General features: G+C 41.1%; 1 protein-coding gene across 1 annotated transcript in view; it reads left to right on the forward strand.

The window, feature by feature from the left end:
* The first annotated feature begins 2,765 nt into the window (after window positions 1-2,765).
* The window catches only part of Pdgfrl (platelet derived growth factor receptor like), a 40,860-nt gene continuing 22,573 nt past the window's right edge, over window positions 2,766-21,052 (forward strand). The window contains exons 1-2 of the mRNA XM_020179344.2: window positions 2,766-2,952; window positions 11,263-11,560. Of these exons, the coding sequence (XP_020034933.1) occupies window positions 2,898-2,952; window positions 11,263-11,560 (353 nt within the window). The 5' untranslated portion in view covers window positions 2,766-2,897. The remainder of the gene's footprint in view (window positions 2,953-11,262; window positions 11,561-21,052) is intronic.

Consider the following 21,052-nt stretch of genomic DNA (forward strand, 5'->3'; position numbering starts at 1 on the left):
TTTTCTTTTTTTAACTGTGTATTGAACTCAGGGCCTCACACTTGCTAGGCAGGCAGTCTACTACTTGAGCTACTCCACCAGCTCCTTTTGTGTTAGTTATTTTTGAGATTTTTATGCCTGGGTCAGCCTGGACCAAGATCTTTGTATTTGTGCTTCCCCTAAGTAGCTGGGATGACAGTTGTGTGACACTACTCCCAGCCATTGGTTAAGATAGGGGTCTTGCAAACTTTTTGCCCAAGCTGGCCTCAAACCATCATCCTCCTGATCTATACCTCCCAACTAACTAAGATTATAGGCTTGAGTCACTACACCTGGCTGAATTTTTTTAATTTGTGCTCCAACAGAAGTATTCATACCAAAGAAGTGCTCAGGCCAGATGGGAAGAGGTGAGGGGTAAGCTAAATCTTGTAGGATGAGTGAGGTTAAAGGTTGGAGTGGGGTGAGAAGGGAGAATGTGGTAAAACAGAAGAGGAGACTGTGGCACAGAGGAAGCAACAGAAGCAGTGGTATTCATAGTGCCTGGGGGTGTAGAAAGGGGGGCCAGTAATGGAGTGTGATATGAAAAGAGTCACCACAGAGGGAGGAAGCTGGAGAGGCAAACAGAGGCCAAGAATTCTAGTCTGTGAGCTCAATGGAGAGCTTTTGAAGGGTGCCAGTAGTTTTATTTGAAAATAGATGTAATTGCTGGGGAAAGGTAGACTGAAGTGCAGGAAGGAGGGACAGTGAGACCAGTTAGGGTTCTCCAGCCTCTGGCTGAGAGAGGATAATAGCTCCAGCCAGGCAGTGATGCTTGATGCTAATGGCAAAAGATGGGTAGATTTGCTGCACAGGCAGCAGATGGAGGAGCAGGACCCAGTCACCATGTGGAAGGGCAAGAGGGGGAGTCTAGACTACAGCCCCACTTCCAACACAAAGAGGGAGTAAAGTAGTCAACTCAGAGTCTGAAGGAAAAGGGATCTCAGGGCTGGGGCAGCCACTCCTGTGCACATTCCTGGAGTTCTTTGCTCAGAATCTTCCCCAGAACGAGCACACTGCATTGCAGTGGTCTGCACACTTGTCTTCAGGCTGCAGCCCACTCATTAAAAGTGGTCATGATGGATAGTATCTTGACCTTCATATCCATAGTTCTAACACATGGCAAGCATGTGTTGAAACAATCATCAGGTCTGGCTCCCTTCCTTATAAAAGAGGTTAATGTGTTGTGAGAGATGTTGAGAGTCCAAGGCACTACTGAGACCTGAACTTGGTCTTTCTTCCAAGGCAACTGTTTCCTCCACAGTAATGCAAGTTCGTAGTAATGCTAGGTTAGAGCTGGCAACAACATTAGTGTCCTTGGTTTCTCCTGCACGAAGGGCTGAGAAGCACTAGCTTATCCTATATTGCAACACTTCTTCCCCAAGGTGCTGAGGGAGAAGTCCCTAGCCTGTTACTGCAAATTGAGCTCTCTTTAGAAGTAATGGTAGGTGCTAAAGGCGACAATGAGACTGGCTTCCAGCTGAGGCCCTGCTTCTCACCTGGAAGCAGACGCTAGCATCCCCACATGCAAATCACTTTGATCTGTGGGTCTGCAAACACAGGAACCTATAGGGCTCTCTGCTGAGGGGCACACAGTGCCTAAATGCTCTGCCCCACCACAGCCCCAGACTGTCAGTTCAGTCTCACTTCCTGCTCAGCTTTCACAATGAATCTGCCCTTTCATTGGTCAGTCAGTGCTACTGGGCCAGTCCTTGCTTTGTACCTCAGCCCATGTCCTCCTGATCAGTGGCTGACCAGACCAAAAAGATACACTCTGCTCACTCTCCTCCCCTTCTTCTGCTCCCTGTGATTACCTCTCTTCCAGCCTCTCTAAACTTCTCTAGTATTAATAGCATATATCCTACAATTTAGGGTTGCACTTTCATTCCAATTACTTTTTCCTGTTCCTCTTGGTCATCTCCTCAGCATGCTTCACAATGAGCACATAGAAGAGTCCGCAGCGATGTCACTTAACTTTTGGATTTTCTTAATCTGTATAGGAGTGAACTCTGATCATAAGAACTGAAGAGCCTCCTGGGAGAAAATAAATCCCACAGACCCTCCTAACACCTACTTTATGTCTTATGTAGAGCAATGGGGTTACTGCATACTAGAGGTGCAAAGCAGTTTCTTCAAAACCTCTGTGGGACGCTGGAGAAGGATCTGGCTTGCTGTGAGCCCCTCTGATTGGACGACAGATGGCCATGTTTGGCACCTCCAGCTCTCTGATGTCTCAGCTTCAGGGAGATGCCCAGTCCAACAGGCACAGGGTTGGTATCTAGTCCAACTCTTGCAAGACATAAAAGAGAAACAAGAGTAAGAATAATGAAGGGCAGTAGTCCTGTCGATGAGAGAGAAGGGGGGAGGGAGGAGACAGGAGAGAGACAGAGAGAGAGAGAGAGGTCTTCTTATGGAAATGAACACATATTTAAGGGAATCTTCTTAAAAAGCACCAAGGCCTGCCTGAGCAGGTGGGGGTGAGCACTGGTGACATCTAGACAGTTACAATTGTGTGGTTCCATCAGTATCCGCAGTTTACACTAGGCAGTCTTGAACTTGGTGGCCATTAAAAAAAAAAAGTCCGGTGGTGGAGAAAATCAAGGAGTGACTATTATCATGGACATTTTGCCCTTAGACCTTCATCCCTGCTCTGAAAAATAGGGCTGTGCTTCACTTCTCCACCAGGAGGCAGGAGAGGTCACATTATACAGAGAATTAAAAAAAAAAAAAAGCCAACTTTTCCCCCAAATTGTGTTCCTCGTCATGAAACCGAATCCTCACCCGCGGCTCCCGCCCCGAGGCGGCTCCCTGCCCTGCCCTGCCCTGCCCGCCGCGCCCCCGACCCGCGGTCCCCGCAGCCTGCCCGGGACCCAGCCCTGAAGATGAAGCTCTGGCTGCTTCTGGGCCTTCTGCTGGTGCACGAAGCGCTGCAGGATGGTGAGTGGCGCTGGCCGGGACCCCCAGCCCGTCCTCCGGCCAGCGACTCCTCTAACTTCTGGCCTGTGCGCTTTGCTCCCGCGCCTCCCTGCCCCCTGCACTTGGTTTCCTAGTTGGGGTCTCCTTTCTGGAGGGTAGCAGCTACTTTGACCCTTAGGAGCCCATCAGACAGCTCCAGCCCTCCCCGGAAAGCCCTCGGTGGGCAAGCCCAGCATCCCCAACCCGCGCCTGGTCCAGCCGCGTGTCAACGTGTCAGTAGGGGAGGTGGGGCGGACCAGCTTCTGCTCCCCAGGGCGGGAGCCACCTAAGCAAGGCAATTCTTGTGCAAAATTGCCTGTGGCCTCCCCTCCCTTCCTCAGTCCTGGGTTTTTGTATCCCACCTTGAGCTTATATCCTGCAAGATCTGTGTAGGTCTTCGCCTCCCCCCCAGCCCCCACTTTTTAAATTATGTATATTAGTTGCACACGGGGTTTCCTTGTGACATGTGTGCGCACAATGTATCCTGGTTTGGTTCATCCCTCTCATTATTCTCCCTCTCCCCTCCCCCTTCTTAAAATGACTTCTGCAGGTTTCAGTGTTATGTACAGAAATTTTAAAACTCTACAGCTCTTATATTTCTTACATTTTCCATCTGATCGGGTGGGAAAATGTGAGGAAATACTTTCTTTTTTCTTTTGTACCTCATTTGGGGACCGTGCATCAGTGCACTTTTCTAAATGTGTGCTTGTCCTGGATCCACCCTGTAATGTGGATTCATAACTACAGGGTCAGGCTTGATTTTTATGTGTATATTCGTGTGTGTGTGTTATTGATATGCATATTATGGTACATTACTGTTGTCTAATTCTTTCTGTTTTCTGCATTAATTATTTAACTGGTGTCATTTGTACAGTACATCTTTCATCTGATTACATCCTGAAATCCTCAAACCTCCCTTGAAATTCGACTATAGCCACAAATTTGCTTAGGTCGGGTTGGGTTGAAAAGCAGCTTTTACTGTTATGCAACCTCATGCTGGAGCCAGCTCAACCTGGCTCACATTTCATCCAGTCCTCAAGCCTGACCATTCCTTTCTATCCTACAAGACTACAATCATTTGCTGAAAAATACCACGTTCTAGTTTTCAGAGTCTAAGCTGGCTGTGGGACTTGACCTTGAGCATAAGGATCCTTCTGCCCAGAGCCCTGCTTAAGAAAGTTTTGTAGGTAGCACTGCTCCTGGGAAAAGAACATGGACTCTGCCCACAGAGAAACTGGCATGAGTTCAGTTTGTAAACTACAAACCTGAGTAGCACAGGAGATGACCAGACTAAATAACTTTCAACAGTCCATTCACTTGTTTAAACCCAATGCCAACCTGAATCTCAGGAAGTGACTTCGGCCAATGTGTGTGTACTCAAGACCACGTGAATGATTGCAAACATCTGCCTACCTAAATTAGCATCTGTTTAAATAAAATACAATTCATACAAACAATAAACAATCTGAGACAATTAGCGAAAGCTGAATACAGACTGAGGTAATTTTTTGTTTCGGTTTTTTGCAGTACGAGGGCCTCAGGCTTTGTTAGGCAGGCGCTCTACCACTTGAGTCATTCCACCAGCCCCACATATGGAGATATGTTGTAAGAAGTAATGGATACATTTTAGGTGTGATAAAAGCACCAGGGTTTTTTTCTAAGTTTGCATATACAATTTATAGGCTATGGATAAAATGTTGAACACATCCTTGTTAAAGCAAATCTGCCTCATTAAGTTATATAGCAGTGTGAGTGGATTATGCAGCATGCTCTTTCCATGCCAGACTCTGATTGGCAGGTTGGGATATGCTGCCAGCTGTTATCCCCAAGCACAAACTTGGGGACATAAGACTATGACTTAATTTATCCCACTGCCTTTTTCGGTTTGGGTGACCACATCTGGCAGAGAGCCTTTTTCTTTGAAAAAGAAAATGCTTATGCGAATAGACATCTGTCTGAACCCAAGGAAGTTTGCCTAGCCCAATTCTAGAATGATCACATTTTTAGAAATGTAATTTTTTTCATGAAGAGGGGGAGCTGGACTGGCACATATTCCACCTATGATATTCAACAGAAGCATGAAAACAGTAAATAGCCCAAGATCCCAGTTAGAAGCAGGCACTCCTCACAGCCGTATTTTCAGCATTTCTGTGGAATATATGCCACTGTGTGTGTTGGTAACGCACTGGCATTTTAACATTCAAAAGCCTGAAATCACATGCACTTACTAACTTTTATTTATCTACGTATTTGTATTTAGTATCAGGAGCATAAATATTGACTTGTTATTGACTGTTTGTTGAGGTATACCCTCACTCCTCTGTCATGTCTCACCCTGGGAATTTGTTGAATTGTGTCTCTCAAAGAGTTATGTTGAAATCTTCATTCCTGCTACCTATGATTATGGCCTCCTCAAGAACAGGGTCTTTACATATGTAACCATATTAAGATGAGGTCATTTGGATAGGTGCTCATCCAGTATGACTATGTCCTTTTAAGAAGAGACACACAGAGAGAAGAAAATGCCATATGAAGACAGAGACACATAGAGATAAGACAGCCATGTGGCAACAGAAGAGATTAGAGTGATGTATCTGAAAGCCAAGGAGTGCCAGATGATACCAGAAGCAAGGAAGGGGGTGCAGAAGGAGTCTATTCAAAGTCTCAGAAGAAGTAGGGCCTTGTTGACACTTTGATTTTGCATTTCTGGCCTCCAGAATTATGAAAGAATAAATTTCTGTTGTTTTAGGCCACCTGGTTCATAGTAGGGGGTGAATATCCTTAAATTGAAAATCTGAAATCCAAAATGCTCCAAATCCAAAGCCTTTTGAGCACAAGTAGAAAATTCCATGTCTGACCTCATGTGGCACAACACAGTCAAAATGCAGGTGCACTAAAAGCATTGTACAGTATCTCCTTTAGGTTTTGGGTACATGAAACATAAATGAGTTTTGTGTTTGGATGTGGGTGCTATCCCCAAGATATTTGATTATGTGCATGTAAACATTCCAAAATTTGAACTCTGAAATACTTCTTGTCCCAAGCGTTTCAGGTTAAGGGGTACTGAACCCATATTTTCTTGCAGCAGCTCTAGGGAGCTAAAACGCCCTGATTAATGATTCTTCATGGCACTTATCACTTCCTAAAATTATATCTTTACTTGTTATTTATTATCTGTCCTTGCCATTTGATTATGAGGCCAGGAAGAAAGAGCCTTTAAACCTTGTCCAGAGAAAACCATCATTCCTCAGGATTTTTTTCACACCTCTGGCAGCCAGGTCTCCCTCCTGTCCTTTCCTCTTTCTTGGCCCTAAGTATTGATGCTTATTTTGCATGTCAAATATATAGGCTGAGATCCTAAATGATTTGAAACATTCATTATTTGCACTTGTAAGCAAGGAGGAACTTTACAGTTCTTTGTTCATTAAAAAGTTTTCTGAACTAATTTCTACTCTCTTTTTCAAGGAATAAATTGAGACACAAAAGCGATGTACGGTTTTGGTTAGAGAATCACGGGCATCGTATTGCTCTCCTTACTTTCTTACAGATCAGGCTATGTTGCCTTCAAACATAACGAATTATTTTAGTTCTCTCAGAAAGGAAACCCTTTCATAAGATGGAAAACAAATCCATGTTAGACTAAAGGTCAAAAAAGCATGGATCAAGAGGGTGTCAAGTTGTGTGGAGAGTCAGGCCACCTGAGGTGAGGAGGCAACCCTTGCAGATGTTAGAAGGAAGAGCTGTGCAGGCCATGATATGGGAAGTGCAACACCTAGGTGGGCTTGTTTCAGTGGCCAGGGTGGCTGAAAGACCATAAGATCTAAGATAGGAATGGTAAAGTCTTGTAGGCATAAAAGAGTTAGCTCTTTCTAAACTAGATGACAGTTTCATAGTCTGGATGAAAAGTGGCTTGGCACAGAGTGGTGGAAGTGGCTGGAAGAAAAAGAGCCTGGGTTCGTGGTTTATTTTGAGGTTGAAACCAAAAGGATTTGTTGCTGGGTTTGATGCGGTTTAGGAAAGGAAGAAAAGGACAGAGTGAGACTGATGGTTTTGTCCAGAGCAACTGAGTGACTGGAGTTGCCACTTATTGATAAAGGGAACTGGGGAAGGAGCAGGTTCGAAGAGGCATCCAGAGTTCGGCTTTGGATGATTAAATCTGAGAATCCTGCTAGTCTTCCAAGTGGCAGAATAAACTGCTGAATATTCAAATCTGGAGATTAAAGGCCAGTTCAGCCAGGAGCTAGGGCATCTTTCAGTATGCAAATGCTGCTCAACACAGGGATGGTGTGAGATCACTTGGACAGGAAGTGCATTTAGAATTTCAAGACTAAGCCCTGTGAGTTCAGATTGAGCAGGAAAGAAAGAGCAGGAAGAGCTCCCAACACTACTGCAGAGATGTCATATGAGACCTGGATCTTTCTGCCATTTTGTTTCCCTTGTGTCACTTCTTCCAGCTTCTCAGCTGTGTTCTTAGAAAAGTGTATGTGTACTGTGGGAGTGTTTCAGAATAGAAAAATGAGAGAGGCTGTCTCTCAGTCTATACAACTAAATGGGGAACACCTGAACTGCTCAGAAAGTTTATAGTGTGGTTATTTGATGTCACCCACAGGGCTGGGCTTAACCCTCAGCTGCCCGTCAGGGAGTTTAAACGGCTGCAGCTTGTGATATTAATGACTGTGTTTGTGGTTCAATCCTCCAAGCAGCAGTGATTCTTCTATTGAATTTATTTTCTCCTCTAACGAGTCTGTGGAATTAGGGAGGCTAACTAGTTTACTTTTAATGAATATGGCCTGATTCTAATCCTCAGGTGATGCCAAATAAACACTGTCCTTTTCCTGCTTGTTTCTTGCTTTGTTCATTTGTTCATTCATTGGGAGATTTGGATCAGCGTTTCTCACTTGGGGATGCTAATGTATGCTATGAAAAATCATCTCCGGCCCTTGTGCTCACATCCCCAGCATCAAGTTCTGTTTGACTTGGAACTCCTCGTTAAGGGCCTGGCCTATCATACAAAGAATCCACTTAGACAATAATGTTGTGCCTGAGATTTGGGCCAATAAAGTGAAACCGCAAGGTATGCTAATCTCTAAGTGATTGGAGAGGTAATGACATAAGCCAGAGAAAGCTCTAGACTTAGAGGCAAAGGATCTGGCTTTTCCCAGATCTGGGTTTAGCTACTTAGCATCTGTAAATTACAAAGATAACAGCTGCTTGTCTCCACCACCTGTTTATTATGGAGTTACATTAAATAAGCACAAAACCAGTAATATTTAGCTCACACTATGGGTTAGACACCTTCTCAGCGTTTTAAACATACTGACTCATTTAATTCCTACAGCAATCCATGAGATAGTTACTACTGCCACTATTCTCAACTGACCAATGAGGAAGGTGAGACAGAGAGAGGACAAATAAAGACCCAGGACCACAGCTAGCGGTTGGCAAGCAGGGACCCGAAGTCAATAATGTTAACTCATGGTGTGTGAATTTTGCCACCTATTTCTCTATAAAATATACTATGCAACTGTCCTAAAAATGTAATGGTAAGGGCTTTTCATTTTCACTTACATATAATATAAATTCTTACTTTTTTAAGGCTTTGGTAATGTGACTATTTTACAAAGTTAGGCTGATATCATATTCTTTTAAAAAGTTAAATATGGATTTGGGAATCACTCAATCCCAGGACTCTCTGGATGTTTGTGGAACCACTAGACTAGGTTTTTTTATTTTGTTTTATTGCATTATTTGTGCTATGGATTGAACCCAGAGCCTTGCACATGCTAAACACATGCTTTCCCACTGAGCTATACCCTGACCCCTAGGCTGGCTTCTTTAACTTAGTATCATTACCATCAAACCATAGATCAATTTTTGCAGTCAGACAACTGGACCAATGATACAGTTAATTCAACTGGTGGGTCTATTTGGTTCAAAGGTCAAGTTATTTTGCAGGTACAATAACAAATATTTGAAAGCATGGTATCCATAGTCAGATAATCCAGTGTTCCTGAGTAGCATAGCCACTCAGGAGGATCCAATGTCTCAGAAGTTAGGCAATTCCAAAGGATTTAAAGAATGTTATTGGCATTTCTGAGTGCTTGAATTCTCATAACATAAAGAAAACATACCAAGTTAGACATCAATCCAGAGGTTCTTTAATCTTGTAAGCACAGGGTAGCCAAAATCTTTATAGGACACATATAAAGATGGACATTATAGAGGAACATTCTTATTTTTTAGCTGTGGAAAAACATATGATCTTTGCCCCAGTGAAAGCTGAGGCTTTGCTTCACAATTGATGTTGCTGAATTTCTTACGTCTGTCAGTCTGGTATGTTCCCAATGGCTACAGTGATTCTCCTTCTAGGACACTGGGATCTTGTGCATGAGAGCCACTGTCTATCCTGTTGTTAGAACCAGAGGTGAATAAACCAGATGTTCAGGGCTGGAGGGAGTCTGGGATAACAGCAGGTTCAACAGCAGGTACTAGGGACTGCACCTTGGAGACTAACTAGGGCTCAAGGACACAACTGTATTCCTTTGAAGGATTTAGAAAGTGCATTGGGACCCAGGACCAATAGAATACAGGAAGGAAGGGAAATAAGACTCAAACCTAGACAAGGAGACTGATCCCAACTGATCCTGAGCCACAGAAAAGAGAGCAGGCTTCAGGGAGCAATGTGTACAGGGTCAAAGAAGGACCAGATGTGGACACTGAGCTGCAGTTCTAATAGTGGGATTCATTCCTAGGACCGGGCCACACTGAACTGAGAGTGAAGGCTAATTGCCTCCCATCTCAAAGACCAAAGGGCAACACAGAAAGGAAGCCAAGACCATCTCCATCTATGCTCGAGTCCCAATCAATTGAATTTTTGACTATGATTTTCACCTAATATACTTTCCCCATTTTATACAAATACCCCGCAAGTCTCTCAACAGCCTAAAATCTGTGTAGCCATTTATTTAAATGAGACATAAAATGTTTATCTCCATAAAGTGAAATGAACACTTTGGAATGGGAGTCAGGAGACTTGCCACTAATCAGCTGAATGACTATGTACAACTTACACAACTTTTCAGGGTATCCTTTATTATTTTAATCTATAGCATGAGGCCTTTACCTTAATAACTTCTCAGGATCCTATAAGTTTGGATGTTCTGTAATTCTGTGGACATATAACAATGTGACCTTTGAGTGTATGAAGACAGATGTACACAGTCACTTTTTCATCCCTGCAGGGTAGACACAACTGCACAAATGCAAGGGCCATAGTTGAGATTTCTGAAGTCCAGAGGCCTGCAGAAGGGCAAGGCTGTGGGCACAACCCTCCCTGGCTATAAGCAATAAGGGGTGCATTGTCTGTGGAGATGACAAAAACAATAATAAAGCCAACTTAAAGTAGGTCAGCTTTTTATTATCATTATTTGCCAGCAACTCTCAACAATTTGGTGATAAAGATACCCCCCCTCCAAAAATATTTTGTTGGCCAAACTCTAACTCATCACTACAGCTAAAGTTGAATTTTAATAAGTTTTATGTAAGCTTCAAATTAGTATACGTTTAGCACTTATTCTTTTTTTGGGGGGAGGGTGAGACTGGAGTTTGAACTCAGGGCTTCATGTGCACAAGAGTTCTGCCTCTTGAACCACACCTCCAGTCCATTTTGCTCTGGTTATTTTGGAGATGGAGACTCATAAACTATTTGCCTGGGCTGGCTGCAAACTAAGATCCTCATGATCTCAGTCTCCCAAGTTGCTGGGATTACAGGCATAAACCACCAATACCCAGCTCGTACTTATTCTTTAGTAAATCTTGTATTCTATTGTATTTTGTCAGCCTCCGACAGACGTAAATTCCCTTCTACACTTTCATTTTGAGGGAGAGTTCAGAAAGGGTCCAAACCTTTTGAGTATACTTCCAGTGCTATTTGATATACTGTCCAGTGAGATTATGTATTTCTGTATTTAAATAGCAAACCCAAACTTAATAATGTTTTCATTTTGGAAGGGCAAATTTTAGTTCATACATGAAATATTTTGCTGATTTTGAATAATATCTTTGAAGCTGAAATATATTCCTGTTTAATGTAATATCTTTGAAGCTGAAATATATTCCTGTTTAATGATTGTTTTAAAACTAAAGAATGGATCAAGGAAACAATTATTATGACTTACTGGAAATAAATTTGACATATGAAGTGGGGATTATTAAGAAGTTACCTTAGCTGGGTCTCACATGTTCTTTGGATGCTGTGACTGTAGCCATTGCTCTCCCCTCAAATTTGTACAGTTGCTGGACAACACCCTCCCAAGAGCAAGCGTCCAAAGGAACAAGGAGAGAATAGAATCAAACCTACTAACAAAAAGGTGAAACCCAAAATTCCTAAAACAAAGGACAGGGACTCAACTGATTCAACACCAAAAACTCAGTCTATCATGATCCAAGTGATGGATAAAGGTCGCTTCCAGAAACCAGCAGCCACCCTGAGTGTGATGGCAGGACAGACTGTAGAACTTCGATGTAAAGGAAATAAAATTGAGTGGAGCTATCCTGCATACCTTGATACCTTTAAGGACTCCCGCCTCAGGTAAGCATTTTGTCCTCTTTTACCTGTGTTGGGTCAAGGGTTTGGTTTTCTTCCCACTTTCAATATTATGCTGTCTCTGACATTTGCCATTTCACCCTAATAGATTATAAAAATGGAAGGTCAATGAACAAAACCCATAGATTTTATGTCTCCACATAGTTAAAAACATTCATCTAAAGAATGAAGTTTTATAGGAAACTATATGACAAGAGTGAAATTTTATAGGAAACCAAACTTTCATAGGAAGTTATAAGACATAGAAATTGATATAAAATAATATACTCAATATTTTATGTTGTTTTTGAAGTAAGCATAATGAAAGCTGAAATGACCTAGTGAGTTTTCTATGAACAAACTGACCAGAGAACAATTTTAGCTACTTCTAACCTTTTCAACTGCTTCTGATTATTTTTACTTTCATGAATACATGGCTTTTATATTCTGAGGCCTCAACTGGTAGGAAGACCAAAGATTTCTCAGGTTCAAACGAATGCCACCAGGAGGCTGGACTTATTCAGGAAAAGTGGTTAAGATGATGACTAGAAAAGTTATGAAAGGGACTGGGCTTGTAGCTCAGTGGTAGAACACTTGCTGAGCTAACATGAGGTCTTGAGTTCAATCCCCAGCACCTCAACAAACAAACAAAACTGAGAAAAGCAAGAAAGGAGAGCATGCTTCAGAAAGTATTGGGGGAGCACTGGATACTGGTTCTGGGGTGAGGGGTTGTGCATCTTTGGGGAATCACCTAATTTGGGGGCATTTGATTTCTTCATGCATAGAATGAAGGGGATGGAATGAAATGATGTCTAATACTCTTTTCAGCCTTATTTTCTAGATTGTGATGGAGAAAATTAGGGTATTTTCTGTTTGAGATGGCTAGAATGGGAAGAACAAAGAATATGCAGGCATTTTGAACCTGCATGTCTGTAACAGATCTGTATTTCCATACAAACTCCACCTGGGCAGAAATTCACACACACTCACACACACACACACACACACACACACACACACACTCTCTCTCTCTCTCTCTCTCTCTCTCTCTCTCTCTCTCTCTCTCTCTGTCTCTCTTAAGGACCTCACCATCCTCTCTTGTGCTCAGGTAGAAAATCAGAAGCATCCTCACCTTCTCACTCTCTCCCTTACTTCCCCTATCCAAGCATTCACCAGGTGAAGTCAAGTCAGCCTTCTTAAGAGTCATGGGTCTGTCCTATTCCCTTTGGTCTCTCATTTCTGATGCTACAATTACCATACCCAGACCCATCCTTTCCAGTCCCCTTCTCAGGCTCAGTTGATTCTACTGTGATGCAGGCCAACCTCCTCCCAGCACCAATGACACTGTCCTTGACTCTGCTATCTTTTTTAGAGTTCCCTCTGATCTCTGCTCTCACTGGCCTGGGATCCTGGGAGACAGTCAATAGCATCAATCTCCTGGATTCTGAACTCAATGTTTTTGTGGCTGGAGCTCAGCTCTCTCTTCACTCTTGGCCACTCTTCACCTGGCTTACTTCGGCCTAGGTGACACTTTCTCTGGGAAACCCATGGCAAGCCTCTCTGGGTATATATTCCCATGGCCCTGCTATTTCCTCTTTCCAGATTCTTCCTTCGTCCTTTCCTCCCTCCTTCCCTCCCTCCCTTCCCTCTTCACTTCCTCCCTCCCTCCCTTTCTTCTTACCTTCCTTACATGTGGTACTGTGATACCAGTAACCTACCACTTGAGCCACACCCCCAGCCCTTTTTGTTATAGTTTCTTTTTTAGATAGAATCTTGCTTTTGCCCAGGGTTGGCCTTGAACTGTGATCTTCCTGATCTCTGTCTCCCAAGTAGTTGGGATTATAGAATTGAGCCTAAATTGTGAGGTATTCCTTGTCACTATTCTATAAAAGCCTAGGCTTTCTTCTTCTTCTTCTACCCATATTTCTCACTGAGATTTAGCAGACTCCTTGGCATTTAGTGTTATCAAAATGACAGTACTCTCCCTTTCTTGCACTTACACACACACACACACATACACACACACACACAGATCTTAGAGAATAAATTAAAATACATGTGGAAGTAGTATCTGTCTGTCTGTCCTCTTGTGTTAAGACCCCTTTTACATTTTTATTCTGACTGTACACTCTGGCATCAGAAATGTAACAGTGTAAAGTCCTTTTTACAGTTTAATGGGTTAGATGAGGAATGAAAAGTGAAGGATTTCATATAATTTCCCCATTTCCTCTCTACACTTGAAGTGTGTGTGTAAGAGAGAATGTACGTATGCTGTGTTTAGAACAAATCTGGAAAGATTTAATAATATATACACTAATTTGTGTGTGTGGGGGGTAAAACACATAACAGAAATTTATCCTCTTCGTAATTGTGTGTATGTGTGGTAATGGGCCTCACCCATGATAGATAGGCAAGCCCTGTATACCTTGTCACTATTCTATAAAAGCAGGTCTATAGAAGGAGTAAATTTTTATAGTACTCATTTTATTTTTTATCATTTTTTATTGTTGTGTTGGGTGGGGGTACATATCAAATATATCATACTTGAATTCACTCCCCTCCGACACTCTCCTTTATCCCCTCCCCCCCAACAGACCCACAGAGTTATGCTCACAGCCACCTAATAATTTTTAAGTTTTCAGTATAGAGCAGTATTCTTCACTTCATGCTCCTGTTGAACAATAGGTCTCTAGAACGTTTTCATCTTGTATGACTGAAACTCTATGTCCACTGAACAATTCTGTTTTCTCCTCTCCTCTCTCTAGTCTCTGGAAATCACCATGCTACTCTATGTTTCTATGAGTTTGACTACTCTAGATACCTCATATAAGTGGAATTATATAGTATTTGGTCTTTTTGTGAGTGACAGACTTATTTCATTTAGCACAATTTATACAGAGTGTATCCACAATGTAGCATATGACAGCATTTTCATTCTTGTTTAAGGCCAAATAGTACATTTATATGTATACACCACATTTTTTCCCGTTCACCCATTCACATTTCAATGTTGCTTCCGCGTTTCATCTGTTCTGAACAATACTTCAGTGAACCTGAGTGTGGGCATGTATCTTTGAGATCCTATTTTCAGTTCTTTTGTATATATACCCAGAAATGGAATTTGCAATATACATTTTGAATGACTTAATTTACTAAAGTCAAATTTACACACTTTTTAATTGAGACAGATTGTATTACTCTGAACATTTAGTCTTTGACTTCTGCAAAGTATCCTAAACCTAAAAGGTTTGGTGCTTAAAGATTTAGTATTTTCTGAGAGTACTTTCAAAATTATATCTAAGTTACATGTTGAAATATGCTTGAAAACATTTTAAGAACTCAAAGTGAAGTATGAAGCTGGATTAAGGAGGAATATTCAAAACCTGAAAAAAAGTTTTGACTTTTTAACATTAATTAGCATTCATTTAATGCACAGTAGAAGCCTTATAAAATAGTAAAGACAGATGTGGGCTCCTGAGGACCTTATGAAACATGTGGAAAATATGGAAAACATCTATCCATAACTCTATATCAAACAACCACAGAAAATCATAATTTATTTGACACCAGAGATTCAAGAAATGAACTCTTGACATCTTTCCCAGAACATAGTGCTTTTGGACAGCAGAGAAGAATTCATCCTGTATTTTCTTTTCCTGTGGAATGAGTTCTTCCCAGCATTATGACAGCGCTGGGGTTGGAAACTCCCCAGGTGTACGTCCAACAAAGTCTGGTATCTTTAACCAATACTGGTAGCTTTCTGTAACTAAGTTCATATCTTACCACATTTGTCCAAATTTAACATTTTTCCATTAAATTGTGAGCTATTCCTTATCACTATTCTATAAAAGCAGGTCAACAGAAGGAGTAATTTGTGGAAAAGAAAAGAGTCTAACTTGTAGAGTCCCAGATAAATGAAGCAACACCCACCTGGAGAAAAATGCCACATATGTTGCTTATTTTTTTTTCTCCAAGTTCTGGGGATATCATAATCACTTATTAAATACTTGAATGAATTAATATATTTAGCTGTATTCATTTAGGCATAACACTTTTTGGTAAATGATTAAAACATGATATCAAGAAAAGAAAACTAATATCACCCCAATATAATTAGGCCTCTCTTTAAGACTGGAGGATGCAGAAATCTCTCTGTGCCTCCTGATTTTCACACTGGTATTTTAGCATAGACGTTGTCCCAGTTTTTTGGCTTATAAAATAAAATGGTCCCTAAAATCCCTCTCAACTATGAATCTTGGATTTGAGAAAATCAACTTTTAAATCAATATTTCAGTACATTAACATAATATGTTTTAGTCAGCAATAATTACATCTAGATTTTTACAGAAGTCTAACTATAGTTAATCTGTTTATAATTTTAATTGCAATATGGAGTTCCATTAATGTAATATAGCACTGTTTTCTCACTTGATTTCCAGTCTGAGAAGTTTTAGTATCATAGGTAGTATAACTATAACTATTTTTGTATAAATCACATGCTAAGATTATTTATGCGTCTAACACTGAAAGAAATATTCAATTTCATCAACTAAATCATAAGGATAATTGTGTTATTCCATATCCTTCCTTCCATGAGTATAAACAGGTTGGATGTTATGGAAAGAGAGGCCAGGCAGAGGCACCACTGGATTTGAATCCTGCTTTTAGCACTAATCAGCAATGTGATCTTTTTTTTTTCTTTTATTATTCATATGTGCATACAAGGCTTGGGTCATTTCTTCCCCCTGCCCCCACCCCCTCCCTTACCACCCACTCCGCCCCCTCCCTCTCCCCCCTCCTCAATACCCAGCAGAAACTATTTTGCCCTTATCTCTAATTTTGTTGTAGAGAGAGTATAAGCAATAATAGGAAGGAACAAGGGTTTTTGCTGGTTGAGATAAGGATAGCTATACAGGGCATTGACTCACAAGCAATGTGATCTTTGATTAGTAATTTTCCTACAGCCCAGTTTCCTCACTTGGGATATGAAGATAATGTTACCTATGGTAGGTGCTACCAATACAATGCATGATTCACAGTAGGTAGGTGTTCAATAAATTGTAACTAATTGTTACCAGGCAAAGCATTTTTCGCAAGAACACTAATTCACTGACCTTTGGGACAGTTAGTTCTGACCAGGATAACACAAATGTGGGAATTGGGCAGCCACCCCAAGTGCTGATACAGGTTTCTACTTTACACCTCTTTCTCAACCGTGTGCGCATATTCATTTGTTTAATTTTTTGTAATCTAGTGTCTGTGTCCATCTTTGCTCATGAAAAAGTGAGCCTCTTGAAAGCAAATACAACATCTGTTTGGTTCATCATCAAATTCCTAGCACTTAGAACAGTGTCTGACACATGCCAGAAACCAGGAAATATTTTTTAGTTTTGCCATGGTCTCATGCTCATGTCAGAAGTCAGTTCCTAGGCAGGCACTCATTCATTCAAGATTTTAAAATAATTACTTAGAGCCAGTGTGTGCATTGCATGTGATGAGAGGAGGGTCTGATAGGCAAACAAGAACGTATTAACATATTTTATATCTATGGTGCTATGCCACCTGAATACATTCTCATGTCCCATCCTATCGTTATTTGACTTCATGAAGCCATTAGTCCGATAACTCCCTTTTCTTTCTCCCCTTTACCTGGAATCTTTCCACTAAACTGTAAGTTCTTTTGCTCTCTGTTCTTCCTTCATTCCCACGGGGAAACGTCTAACCCCCAACTGAACCTGTTCACGTACCCAATCTTGTTGTCACATGGTTACTGAATTCTGTTGAAGGAAGCCACACAGCTGTCCAGATAGGTTGCCATAGGATTGTGATCTCCTCCATTCTGCCTGGCAAAGCTGAATACATTTCACTAGCAAACTCATGTTTTCTCTCAAACTTCTGATCTCTCCCCCTTTCTCACTTTCAGTTAATGAAGTTATCACCTAGTTTGCACAGCAATTGGAGCCCTAGATGCTTTAACTTTCCCTTAGTTCTCCTTCTCTGCTTTGCAATTGCAGTGGAAAAAGTGTTTTTCCTCTTGACTAAGGCCAAAACTCTATCAGTGCCCTGGATCTCATCCTTACAAACTTTCTCAGGAACTATAACACATTAGTTATTGCCTCTAATCTGGGCTTTCAGACTCTCCCTCTTGACTGGTTCCTTTCCATAAGTCTTCACAACATAATAAATTCTTCCTTGACCCCATGCATCTTCCATTAACATTCTTCTCTCTTCTCACCTTCAACCAGACCCCTTGAAGTAGCCTCTCTCCTCACTGTGTTCATTATTTTCTCCTACTCACTCTTAACTACTCCACCTGCGTCCTAGCCCCATGACTCCTCATGACTCCACAGGGATCACATCACTCAGGTCAATAAGGTTACCGAAGCCAGAGTTGACTTTCAATCCCTGGGTGACTTGCTCCACTAGGCCCATTCAGTGGAGTAGAGCATTTTCTTCTTGACTTCTATAGCAATGTTCTTATGGGTTGATTTTTGTTGTTATTATTGTTTTTGTTTTCCTTTGCACTCTCCTTCACCAAATCTAAACTCTAATCCTCTGCTTCCCAGACATTAAACCTTGTTTCTGTGCCCACTTCTCTTCTCACTGGACTCTGTCAAATGTCCTCAATTTATCATATATTATAGTTAAATGTTTCTTCTGAGCTCCAGATTAATCTCTTCAACCATCTCTCACCATATCCACTTGGATTTTTCATGAGTCTCTCTTTAAATTTAACTGATCTCTTGGTCTTACTCCACATCTGGACACCCTCCTGTATTCTTCAGTTCAGCTAATGGTACAAACCCATCCAGTTGCCCTTGAGGAGAGTCCTGGGAATCCCTTTGGACACTGGCATCTTTTTTTCACTTCCTATCAATGACACTACTATTTAATTATGTCTTAAATTTTTCCACTTCTTCCTCCCACAATGTCAATGACTTTATTCTCTTACCATAGATAGTGTCTGTTTCTTCCCTATGTTTCCCCACCACCCAGCACAGTGATGGCACACTGCAGGTCCTCCAAAACATTTCAGAGAATGAATGGTGCTGGGTGAATGAGCCTAGAGTAAGTCTAAAGTCATTGAACTTTAGAGATGAAAGTGACCTGAGTGGTTATTTTGCTTGACTCCTTTTTTCTTTTGTTTTAAATCAACACATAATTATTGTACATATTCGTATGGTGTAGTATGATGTTTTATGCCTATATACATTTGTGTAATAATTAAATCAAGGTATTTAGCATATCTGTCACTTCATACATTTTTTTCATTTGTAATGAGAACACATTCAAAATCATCTTTTCTAGTTATTTCAAAATATCCAATGCAATATTGTCAACTATAGTCACCAGGACACATTCTTCCTTATCTAACTGTAATTCGTACTTACAATCTCTCCCTCTCTGCTCCTATCATCACCAGCCTGTGGTAACCACTCAGATAAGGAAACTGAGTCACAGAGGATGGAGATCTGCTGCAAGATAAGCAGACCTGCTTGTGAGAAGCTTGTGAGTGTTAGCAGGAGTCCTAGAACTTGAATCTCCTGGTTCTAGAGGTTGAGCTGCTGCCGTGCTCCAGGACTCTGCACAATAGATTTTTTTTGCCTATTTTTAGCACTAGACTAGGCATGAATAAATAAATTTTATTTCAAATTTAAGATTCAAAACAGAAATGAAAAGAATGTATTTATCCAGCGTGTTGAGTTGATTTCTTGCTGGGATAGCTGTGAATTGATGCATTTGCAAAACCATGCCATCATTAGAAAGTCCACTAGGTGGCAGGTTTCAACTGTGTTATCATTGTCTTCCTTCACCAGTAGAAGATGTCAAGTAAGGATTTAGTGGGTAAAATGAGCACACATTTGTGCCTTTCACACACATGTGGCCCTCTCATCTGATTAGGCTACACAGTGGTCAGTTTCAAGTTGTCTTTTAAATGATAAGGAATTCAATTTACCAACAAATTAAAAGAGGGTGGCCGGCTGTAAATTTACATGCCCACACTGGGATAAATTCATGTCTAGCTCTGAGCCTTGTTGGATCTTTCAAGAGCAATGACTACTTTGAACAGTTTGGTTTGTCCTGCAGAAGCTAACAATAACATGCTAGGGACTCTGTATTTTCAGGTGCTAAAATTGATTCACATTTCAATTCTACCCTTAATCCATCCAAGGTCACATAGATATCCCCTTTCTGAGATTGGAACACCAAAGACATTTTTTTCTGACACTAGATTTTATCATTTATTGAATGCTCTATTTCCTGACTCCTCTGTCCTGTCCCCTTCCCCTTCAACAATTTTTTGAAGTGTCTACTATTTTCAAGGTCCTGTGCTAGACTGATGCTGGAGATGCCATGATGAGCAAAATAGACACAACCTCTGTGTCCATGGAACTTTTAATTTTACAGGAAGATATTTTTAAAAAGCTGTGTGTATGCCTAGCAACAGAAATACAGCACTAGAAAGCAGAAAACTCAAGGTTAAGGAAAGTGTAGAAGAAGGTAAAAAAAAAAATTCCAAAAGGAGGACTAGAGGCCCTGGGTTCAAACCACAATACTGCCAAAAAACCCCAGCAGAATAGAAAAAGGGAACAGACATGCAAGAACCACCTAGAGGTGAGAAAGAAGAGATAGCTAAAAGCTAGAGAAGGGAAAGGACATTACAGAGGAAGGGAGAGAACGCTGGGAGGTAAGGCAATTTAGAGAAAAATCTAAGGCAATCATGAGCCATTGAGAAAGAGAGACAGAGAGAGAGAGAGAGAGAGAGAGAGAGAGAGAAGAAAGAAAATAGAGAATATGCAAAGGCATATAAGCCATAATGTCAAGATTAGTACTCCTCATGAATTTAGGAAAAAGATAACAGCTCTTTCCACCTTAGTTGTGCCAGCCACACTCCCTCCAGCAACCCCATACTTGCTTTCTTCAAACTGGGGTCTATAGACATATTCTTGGACCTAGAATAGAAATACAAATAGAAAGTTTTCTTCGCAAAAACTTTCTATGTCCATTCTGTTGAATGAACATAAAAAATTAATATAAGAATATTCTAGATCATCTGATCAGCCCCTACTAGTACGTCATTGTGGTCCATTCCCATCTTCTCTAGAAATATTTTATTTCTTTGATCTTGCCATAAGTCAAGATCAGGGGAATTCTTAGCATAATGCTAGTTAGGGAGGAAAATAAATTTAAAATAGGTGACTTTGCCAAAGACTTAAATAAATCAGTGCCTGAGATTTGAGCTACATTGTTAGCAACTTCACAACAATTAAAAACAAGCTGGGCTGATGAAATAGTGCACCCTCACTAGATCCTGCTCACTAGAAAATAAGGCTCCAGGCGTTGTCTTTCAGGATGTGTCTGTGATGTCTGGTGGGATGATAGCATTTTTCAGTGGAGAACTAGAAGTTGGGAGGAGTGGGTGGGGCACAGAGCTCTTTGATGACTGGTTCCTCTGAAAACAATAAATAGCTTCTAGCAAGAAGAGAAGGCATCTGG

Source organism: Castor canadensis, chromosome 14 (genome assembly GCF_047511655.1).
Source record: "Castor canadensis chromosome 14, mCasCan1.hap1v2, whole genome shotgun sequence".
Taxonomy (NCBI): Eukaryota; Metazoa; Chordata; class Mammalia; order Rodentia; family Castoridae; genus Castor; species Castor canadensis.